The sequence below is a fragment of the Priapulus caudatus genome, unplaced genomic scaffold (genome assembly GCF_000485595.1).
Source record: "Priapulus caudatus unplaced genomic scaffold, Priapulus_caudatus-5.0.1 Scaffold1255, whole genome shotgun sequence".
NCBI lineage: Eukaryota > Metazoa > Priapulida > Priapulimorpha > Priapulimorphida > Priapulidae > Priapulus > Priapulus caudatus.
This window is the reverse complement of record NW_014578316.1, coordinates 29,864-40,973: the sequence shown is the minus strand read 5'-3', so window position 1 is coordinate 40,973 and position 11,110 is coordinate 29,864. Positions and strand designations below refer to the sequence as shown.

The following is an 11,110-nucleotide window of genomic DNA, read 5'->3' as shown; positions in this document are numbered from 1 at the left end:
AATTATTTGCTATCACATCAAAGTATATACACTATAAAGTTTCATTTGTTCGGTGTGTAACGAAATATATATATGTCAGTTTATTTATTGTTCAGGCGCCCAGTTTTAGTACAATTCTTTATGCTATAGTAACTTTCAGGAGAGGAGGATGCGCGCACGTGATTGGCGGATCCGCGCACGTGATTGGTATTTCTCAACGAAATATTTCGTTGGAGTCACATATTTAAAGAAGATCGCACTTGCGCTCGATATGTTTGATGCGACGTGTTCAATTCAGTGTCTCACTTTAATAAGTATCAGTCGTCAATTTTTCCACAATGTCCCAATTTCCCGCACCGTCTAGTAAAACTAGTTACACTTTTTATTGTCGTTCGCAGGCGTTAGTCGCGTCCTATAATGTATCCCAAAATAAATATGTATTATTTCAACATGTTCTGCTTGCATCTATGACAAATACGACATACACATATGCGCTCTCCTGTGACACTATTTGTCATAGGAAGATTCTTCCTATGCCAAATATTGGCGAGTCAACTTTGTTCCGCTTTACAGCTGAAATTCACTACTTACGTTCATAATAGCGTAAACTCCTATGATGCGCACAACACATACAGAAATATTTGTCATAGGAAGAATCTTCCTATGACAAACAGTGTCATATAGAAGAGCGTATATGGGTATGTCGTATTTGTCATAGATGCAAGCAGAACAGGCTGATTATTTTCTTGGAATTTCTACACTTAAATGAGTGGACACTTATACTTACGAGCAGTGTCATGTGGGAAATGTCTACCTCTATGTTTCGAGCTAGCAATGAAATGGCGCCCAGTCGGTTTAATGGCCCAATTCCCCGCAACGTTATGTGAAATTATTTCCACATTGTTTTCCCGCTGGTAGGCGCTAGTGAGAGAAGTTCACATACAAAAGTGTATCCACAAACATTATATTTACACATACGCGTACTAACCCGCACATGGTTATCAACACAATACTTCAACCGAACGACTAATATTGTATGGACAGTAAGACGTTGTCGCTCAATCGGATATACATAAATAATACACAACGCATGTTCTAAACACATGTCTAAATACTATTTTCGTATCCATTAAAACACAAATCGTAGAAGCCAGTTGATAACATAAGTCGCATGTGGTGAAAATAACCACTCATTACTTTAAGAGTCACCGGTGCTTCGTTTTTCTCGATATATTCTATTTCGATAATCGGTTGAGATCCACCAAACTTGATATTTACACATTGACTTACAGTAAACTAGTGGAATAGGAATCATGCATTACGCCAAGCCAAGTTCACGGCTCACTGACACGTTTAACGAACATGCATTTTTGCTTGAAGTACATTAATAATATTACAGTAAATTTAGAAGCATCAATTGTCGCGACTGAGTCGATCTGATCGTAAAATGAGTGCGGGTGGACATAAGGAGAAAAATCTACTTAATTAGGGCGTTTATACTTGAGAAACGTGTACTTTTACGGGATGTGAAGCGGTCTCACTCAGCCTAGGATGCGAAGCGGTTGGTTTAACTACATACCCACCAAGTCATCTACTTTTACGTCACCATGCTACAGTAAATATGGAAAGATAGCCGTGTTCACGATGAGGCAGTTTCATACTCGTTGCCGCCAGGGAGAGTACAGCTAAGCTAAACCAACATTCCACAATTTTACATGTTTGATTTGTGATTATATATCTGATATTGAGAATTATTTTAACGTGGTGAGATCTTGTTTTACACTGCCCAACGTTACGTCTGTGACTGAGTGAGTCTCTATGCTGAAATATTATTATATATTTAATTTTTCCCTCTAATCGTCATCCTTCCGTCACAACTGATAGTTGAGTAGAACTTAATTATATATACTATACAATATAGAAAATTGTTGGTCCATTCCTGCGAAAATTCACAATAAAACGTTTTATATAATGTTTAATTTAAATATTTATATCGTACACAGTTCCCTCAAACGATTAGTCAGCTCGTGTATCCACATAATCTTACACTCATCCACACATAGCTATACATATATCATATATATAATATTATATATATATATATATATATATATATATCATATATATCATATGTATACATATATCACACAGCTATACATATATCCACACACAGCTATGCAGACAAGACAGATTGACCACACTTATTGTAGACAGTGCTGCGACCTGGCGGCGTTGGCGTACTGCCTACTACATTTGAGGCGTCGAGTTGGTTCGCAACTCTGCGTCACGTAGTTCGAAATAAGTGAACAGCATAAAATGCAGACACGCAGTGAGACAGGAAATGCTCGCTAGTCCCTTCAGCGAACTACACGGGAAATACATCGGTAACAGAGCAGCAACACTGCAGCTGCTGCTGCTGATGATGATGATGTAACCCGTTCTCATGACGTCACGTCGACGTTGATGGCGCTGACGTCGGCTTCTGAACGACGATTGCAGTCGCCATTGCTGTTCTCCTCACTAGCATGAATAACGATGTCTGCCGCTGTCTTATCACCTGCGGCATCGACTGCTATCAATGTCGCGTCCGACTTTCCGTCTCCAATTCCGCGCGTCTCCTTGTCGCACGCTTCCACTGAGAATAAAACAAACACTCGCAATGTCACTCATATACAACAGTAAACATTAAAGGATCATGCAGTGGTGCATATGAGGTTCATAAAATTGACGGGGAAACAATTGAATGTCGTCGTGACTTAATACGTTTATAATTAATACGTGAATCGTCGCGGGTCAGCTTATGCAGACACATATTTCGTAGTGCTGCGGACATATTCATCATTCATTATGTTTTTATTTATTATATTATCATATTATTGTGTATAGACTATTTTACATTTTTGTATCTACTTGTCTGTAATAGTTGCAAGGGTTGCTCATGACACAGCGCTTGTTCCTTTCTCGCTCCTATTTTTCTTCTTTCGCTACCCACTCTGTATCTAACTGTCCGTCCGTCCGTCCGTTTATCCGTCCGTTCGTCTGTCCGTCCGTCAGTTCATCCGTCCGTTCGTCCGTCCGTCCGTCCGTCCGTCCGTCCGTCCGTCCGTCCGTCCGTCCGTTCGCACGTATGTCTGTCTGAATTATTACCATCTGCGACCTCCTTGCTGGCATTGGTACGATCAGCCGAGTCATGCAGGCTTGTGCTCTGTGTCCTTGGCTGCTTCTTACTCTTTACTTTATCCGAACCAATACCGAGCTTCTTCCTCGTTGATGATATGAACCCGGAGTTGCTTGGCTTGGTGTTGCTGGATGTACGCCGGCTCGTCTGTAAGATCGTGAGCAAAACACGATGACAAATTCTTCTGACAATTCAGTCACCGCGTCAGTAGCGGCTTTGTGTAATTCTCGCGGATTTCTGGATGTATCCTGTTGGAATTTTTGTGGAAAATTGCAATAGGAGTCGAATTACATAGTAGGCCTACATTGTGCGAATTTGTAGTAGCCTGCTGGTAATGACTGATCATGACTATATGAGTTTGCTCATGTTAACAGGTTGTGTTTTCGAACGATAATTATTTATAGTTTATTATTAATAATTATTAAGGCATCTCAAATGTGCCTTAAATGTATTTTCTGTGATTCATGGTATATTTAAATACACATGCACATCAGTATTTGTTATAACGCACCATCAAAAATATATCACAGAGATATTAGTAGTGGCAGCATTTTTCGTATTATGTGGGTTATTCGGAAGTCATTCACTAAATACCAAAAACTTTATGCAACATTACTTAGTATCGCGTTGGGATGTCTATGACTGAAAAAAAGGGTCAATTAGTTCCCACATGCTACTATCGTTGACTGAGTAATACTTCAGGATTAGACAAACATGTATTTACAGTTTTACACCAAGCAAGCAACTACGGTATACCTCTGCAGTGACGTGCAAATTAGAATACAAAAATAAAATGTTTTAACTTAATTAGTTATTACATGATGTGTGGTTTATATTTAGTATACTTATAAATATTAACATCACATCCGATAGTAAAATATTCTGTTATTTAAAATAGATTAATACTGTTATGATTATTATGAATCTTATTATAGCTACTATTAGTATTAATGTGTTTTTGCTAATGTAATAAAGAGTAATATAATAGACATTACTATATGTCTATTTGGTTACTCCCCATATAATATGTATAATAACGATTCAGATATAGATCAATAAGTAGCAGCATGGCTAACCAAATAACATTCGCCTGGCAAGATCAAGCACATGATATAATAGCGTAGCCATCATCAGTCGTTGACACAGTCATAATCATCAGCCAGTTGATGGAAGACTGTAACTGATAACGGATAACGGATAACGGATAACGGAAGACTGTAACTGTGTACTGATAACGGAAGAAGAAAGTAGCAGTCGCAGCATGAGAGGATGAATGAAATGAAATGTATAGATATGAAACAATAGCACAAACTAATTCCTAATCATCCGTGAATTGAAACACGTGTTCATGATAATCTCACAACTCATTCTCATGCTTAAATTATAGATTCAATTCAGTTGCTACGGCCATGGTCCATAGTCCACAGGCAGTTTGTAAGTATTCTAAGTGAGCAGACTGAATCTAAGTCATTGAATACTCCATGCTAGTCGATTCAACGTGTGATATTCTAGTAGTCGCTTAAGAAAACTGCTACGATGAATATTTGGTAGATATTCTAAACAAGAATAAATTTTCCCTCGAATGTATTAAGACTTTAATTCCCAATTAGCCAATTTGATTTAATTATCTACAGTGTGAAGCAAAATATTGCGAAATATATAAGAGTTCACGCAAACTGCTTTATCATATGTTTATTGAATGTTTTTTGAAGGCAGATCGAGTTTCAAGCAAAATAATGAAAACTGTTTGCACGTGACTGCGGATGATGATTTCAGGAAACACCGGATGTCAAGAATATCCCGCCGGAAGTTCGAGCGCACGAGTGCATAGTGACGGTGTAAGCTTCAAACACATAATCGGATATAAAAATTATTACCAAATAATATCATGATTATCCTAAAACGGTAGACTGTGTTATAAATATTAGTAAAGTCTATATACACTCATGACGAAAGTGACGTGAAGGGTAAACAGGGTAACTTCTGGTTAGGTTCGGTAGGGTGGATTGTAGCGAAATGCTTCCACGCACGCAGCGGCACACTTTTGCGCTGTGGGGGGAAAATTATTACATGCACACTGCTACGGCTCGACCCCATGCACGTGCGTCGCCCGTCGCAACTCGTCTACCATGCACGCATACATACGATGACGTCACATACTTCACACATCGGCACGGTAGCTGATTGGCTGTCGGTCTGCTTTGCGAGGAGGCCATCACGTGGCTTATCCTTGACAGCGATAAAGAAGAGTCAGTTGTACAACCTTAAGATCGATATAAGTCGTTCGTACACGGTGAGTGCACAGGTGCCACGCGAATTAATTACAATTATTTACTATTATTTAACGAAATTACAGGTTGTAATTATACAATGTAGTATTGGTATAATAGGGCGTACGCAAACAATTGGTGCTTGTTATTAAAAACTCGATCTGTGATCGCCTAAATGTAAATAATTTCTAATTACACGTGATTTGTTTTTAATGCGCGCAATAAAATGCTCGACCGATAATAATTAAACTCATTACGTGTCGCAATGGAAAACTGTTTTTCAACACAAACCACCTATAGCTGGCAACGTCGACATGCACACAGCAAACATGAACACTACCTTATATTCTCCACGTAACCTCGATAAAAAAAAAACATAATGAAAGAATGAACCAGTTTTTCATGCGAACCCAGTTTGTTAAAGCAAGTTACTGGATTAAATCTGCTTAAGACACTGTGGTATTTTCGCTGTCTCATAGAATGAGGGATAGCGATCCAACAGTGGATGATAATGGAGAAGGATAGGGAGGAACGGATAATAGAGGTCGTCCATGTCGGGGGCGAACGTGTACTCAGTAAGATACACGGATGTGTCGAATTTGCCGGAACTCAACAGGTATTTTCCTGTGAATTTTTATAGAATTGTATTTTATGGTTATAATGCGCATTGCATGCAAGCGATCTGCCTTCAATGTTTTCTTATGTAAATTATGTTGGGTATTACTGGAAGGTGCAATAGTGAAAGCGATTAAAAATCACATATTTTACTTTACACGGACCTATAATTCCCAAGCAGTCATCCGTATAAATAAAAAGACATTGTTAGTCCATTCAGATTGAGTCTTCGATCTAGTTAACCAAACTCGACAAGCAGATATGCTGCACAAACAAATAAGTAAAACCCCGCCCTCCTTGTCATTGCACGATGCAAACGGATGTCATGCAAATGCAAACCACACGCTAAAGAAGAAACCCGATATCTGACTATTTCTATATCTTGATGTTGACTATGATAACATGGCCGCTACTACGTTTGGTATCTCTTACGCATCCATGTTCTTCACACATGCTATTATTATTAAATAAAGATCTGCCCCCAATTTTTGATTACCATTTTAGACCTCGTGACTTGTGTTTGTGCTGAAGTCTGGAAGCAAACGGATAACGAAAAGTCAAACATTTTCTACTCTCTACCAGATTGTTTAATGCCATGCTAAGTAGTACTTTTATTTTCTAAACGCATGCTGCTTCAGCTCAAGGTACCTTACTAAGCCATAGCGTGGCGCCATCTATTGTAGCATTAGGAAAGACCCTCATTTAGAAGGTCCCCCATTCGTGTAAAAAGGGAAACGTTGCATTGTTACTATTCCTCATCTTGTATACACACATTAACACGCTAAAAAATGTTTGCAATTTAATTATTAAAGTATCTCGCTAGGCCCTTGAATGTAGGTCTTATACGTAAAGATTTCCCTTTCATGCATTTTTATACAGTATGCGTCTTTTGGTTCGCTATAGGCCTACGATCAAAAACGACATTTACGCTAAGATCATGGCCAGCTACAAAATGCAACTGAAAACAAGCGTAATATCGGTAATTGCGTATAGGACTTTCTACCCCACCCCTGTGTGTCGTTTCACTATTGCCCCGTAATATGTCCTGCACGAGGCAATAGGCTTAGCACCAGTACTCACGTACGTAAGGTCGGTTAAAATAAAGACGTATGTTTACTTACCTGTGTGGTTGCACGTTGTGTAAACCTAGCGGGCCAGAACAATTATTTCCTCGAACTAATTAACCTTCCTTTACCATTCAATTTCCATGCATCAACTAATACAAGTGCCGCGGAGCGACAGCGCTCATCTAACGTCTACTGCGGTGACTCTGTGGGGGAGTGGTGGGATTCTAGTAAACCCTGTTAGTCCCAAATGTGTTCACATACGACGCCGTAAACAAGTGGAATGCACAGGGATGGTATCAGGAACCTTCTCAAAGGAATGTTCGTTGGATCGTTATGAAAGTTGCCACGAGATGGTGCGTACGTTTAAGTGTCTTCAGATTAAAGTGGAAGCTCTCATCGTACGTAGTAGCAACAACTATTTGCACGACAGAATGGTAAGCACTCATCCATTTACCTACGCAAGCCTACAGGCTGCAAATTGCAATAGAGAGCTGCCACCTGTAACCAATTAACGCAGGCAAAAACTCCACAGTACTATCACCAACATATGCACTGGCAGTAGCCACTGGCAGTGGCATACGTTACATGTAACATACTGACAGTACAGAATGCCACAGAAATTATACGATTTAATGAGCATAAACCTTCTTTAACCAAATTTAGCTTTTGAAATTTCACTGTGACATTGTAGCTCATACATCCAGGCATGTATAGATTCTACTAGCAAACCAGCAGTCAAATTCTTTCTAACAGACAGTCAACAAATCCATGTTTAACCATCCTCTGAGGGTCAAAAAGTTTATCTGACACTACTCTTCGCATGACAGCAGAAATTAGATTTCATCTGGTCCTTTCAATATGCATAAAAATGCTAGGTCCCGCTGAAACAAAAACGTTTTTCAATCGCTCCGTCAGACCATGTCCTCAGAAAATGTCTAAAATCTGCCCTGTGCCCATTGACCTTTGACCTGTGACCTCCAATTTCGGAACAGTGATGGCTTTTCCTACAATGATGCTATACACCGACTATCACGAGCCTAGGTCGAGCCGTTTAGATTTGTGCCGCAATTCTGCATTTCCTCCCTATACCTTAAGTTAAGGAGTGAATGTTCCCCCTTCTTTTACACCTCTTGACCTTTGACCTTTGACCCCCAGCTTCGACATCCCAACTCGTTCTGACGATCCCCCCCCCCATGTGCCGAATATCGTGACCGTACGTCGAGCGGTTAAGATTTGTGCCCAACTGTTGACGGACGCACGAACGGACGGACGGACGGACGGACGGACGGACGGACGATCAAGCGATTCTACAAGCTGCATCTGACTATGTCAGATGAGCTAATAAATTAATCAGCTTACGGTCATCTCATAAGATAAAACAGATAAGCTCATATAAACTTAACAACAAAAAGTATCGGAACCCCTAAAGCACTGATATAGATCTACGCCGAGCCCAGATATGTAATACCATAATATATAATACCATAATATATAATACAATCACCGGTTCTAGTATATATTATATACTAGAAACGGTGATTGTAGGTTGAGATCAGAGCAAGGTGAGATATGAGTCACGGAATACTCACAGACGATGTGTACGTGGATGGAGTCGGTCCGTAATTCTCCATCGCATCTTTCATGCACTGTGGACAAGAACTGCTGCGTCGCACGAACTTCGCAAACGCCTTCTGAACCTTTTCGTTCATGAGGCAGTGGAACACGAAGATGAACAGACCCTATACATGAACACACAATGTCAGACAGTCAGTGTATGCTGAGACCTTCCCTCTTTCGCAACAAAGATGGCGGTGTATCTCGACAACCCTACAACGAGGTTAATCTAGTATTAAATGTGGCGCGTTTTGAGAGAGAGCTCGAAGCCACGTCACTACCACGACGCGATAAATAATGATAATCACTAATAACAATCAAAATAACAATCATAATAATTATAACCAAACGATGAGAAAATTTACACGATAATAGGGAAATTTTTGGTAATTAATAACTGCTCCGTTTTAACATAAATAAGTGCCACTTTGTGGGAAACAGGTGTAAGACAATGAACGTGCTTCATGGACATCACTAATCAGTAATCCTTATTGTACCTGCAAGGAGTTGAAGATGGTGAAGATGTAGGCAAACGCGATGAAGGAATTGTTGATGTAGAGAAGACCGAATAGCCACGTGATTCCGAGCAGGCAGAGCAGCATAACCGAGCCTTTCAACCATCCCCTAAAACAAGCCGAAATAGAACGGTTACTATTATTCTACCGAGGTATAGGTTACCCGAGAAATAATAATAACTTACCTAAGAGTTATCTGTATATTCTCTAAACTATGTCAATTTTTAATCGTGACATTGCCATTAAAACGTAAACATACCGTGAATGAAAGTTTTACTATGTATATCACGTGATTTATTATGCATGTTGTCACAGCTTTATCATTTATTCATTTATCAAAGTGTTCTGCACGTATGAAAACAGGACGAATATATAGCAATCTGATACCGTCAAGGATTAATACTTAACATTTCGCAGAGTTAAATATTATATATTATATCAAATAACGTTCAATATATATTCTTGTAAAACACAGCTTTTTACAAATACTGCAAATGCAGGAATTATACCTTATGGCCTTTCCTTCAGGGCTGGCATTAAACGCGAACGAAAAATTATCAATTTAAAAAATACTGAAAATTATTTATTTGGGATTTCTAACCTCTATACTAAATGCTTGACAATATATTTAAGTAACTATAACTGCGATTCTTTAATTGAGTAGTAATCTTTGATTAATACTCAATTTAAAAAATAATCACATTAATGAACTCGAGCTGTCGAGAATGTGCACATTTAACGACGAGATTCAGATAAACATTTTTAACAAGAAAAGCGGGATCGCGCTATGACGTCAGCTCATTCTGTATTACCTGACTATATCTACTGTCGTTTCCTCTGTCATCTTTGTGGCTCCCGACTGCACGCTAAACACAACTTTGAGGGCGATTACCAAACACACTATATTCACCTGCGCATAAAAAAGCATCAACGATTTGTCACATTACATACTCGTGTGCTCCTCATTCAATCAGGAGTCTATCAATATATATTGATAGACTTCTCATGAAATACTTAAACGAACATAGGATTGTATAGTGGCAGGTATTTTACTGATCTAAAATTTTAATTTGGAAGCAGCATCCCGCTACAATTTTTTCCCTATGCACATAGAAATTGCGTTCGCGTCGCTCGTCGCCGTTGCTAGCCAAGATAAATAGCTTCGGACGATCTTATTATATATATATTATATATATAATATTATATATATATATATATTATATATATAATATTATATATATATATATATTTATATAATATATATATTATTATATGTGTCCAAAATGGGCTGGGGCATACCCGCGAACAGCATACTAACACATTACTTTATTATGAATAATAGAATGTATAGACAGTATAGTGTACACAGCACTCACCACGATGACAGCACACACTGGTGCTATAAAACTCCAAATGAAATTGGTATCAGATCTGAGCCAACAACTGTAATATTAAATTTAAAAAATTTAAAAGATCAAGACATGGCGTCGTCGAATATTGCTATCACAAATACAAGAAAGGAAATTACAAATTTCTAAACTAGATCATAGTCAATAGGGGAAAGCACGTCGCAGAAATATTTCGTTTGAAGTATTTAGTTTGAAGTTATTGAAATTATAGTTGATCGTATGCTAAGGAGGTGTAGGAATTGTGACATGCAATATTATGCTGCTTATAATGGGAAATTCTGACTCTTACTAGTATTCAGTGCCATAGCCGGAGGGCTGTACGCTTGCTGCGATGCCAACGATAAGTGCTGGTATACCTACAATCAAAGGTGGCAAGCGCATCAACGAACTATACACACACACGCACGCACGCACGCACACACACACACACACACACACACGCACACGCACGCACACACGCACA

The 11,110-nt window shown here is 38.9% G+C and overlaps 1 protein-coding gene across 1 annotated transcript in view; it reads right to left on the bottom strand.

Moving 5' to 3' along the window:
* Positions 1-931: 931 nt before the first annotated feature.
* LOC106815992 (latrophilin-3-like) overlaps positions 932-11,110 on the bottom strand; it is a 36,391-nt gene continuing 26,212 nt past the window's right edge. The window contains exons 20-29 of the mRNA XM_014820523.1: positions 10,937-11,003; positions 10,615-10,681; positions 10,051-10,148; positions 9,748-9,768; positions 9,221-9,347; positions 8,699-8,848; positions 6,539-6,574; positions 5,318-5,386; positions 3,127-3,304; positions 932-2,614 (exon numbers count right to left, since the gene is read on the bottom strand). Coding sequence (XP_014676009.1) covers positions 2,421-2,614; positions 3,127-3,304; positions 5,318-5,386; positions 6,539-6,574; positions 8,699-8,848; positions 9,221-9,347; positions 9,748-9,768; positions 10,051-10,148; positions 10,615-10,681; positions 10,937-11,003 — 1,007 coding nt within the window. The 3' untranslated portion in view covers positions 932-2,420. The remainder of the gene's footprint in view (positions 2,615-3,126; positions 3,305-5,317; positions 5,387-6,538; positions 6,575-8,698; positions 8,849-9,220; positions 9,348-9,747; positions 9,769-10,050; positions 10,149-10,614; positions 10,682-10,936; positions 11,004-11,110) is intronic.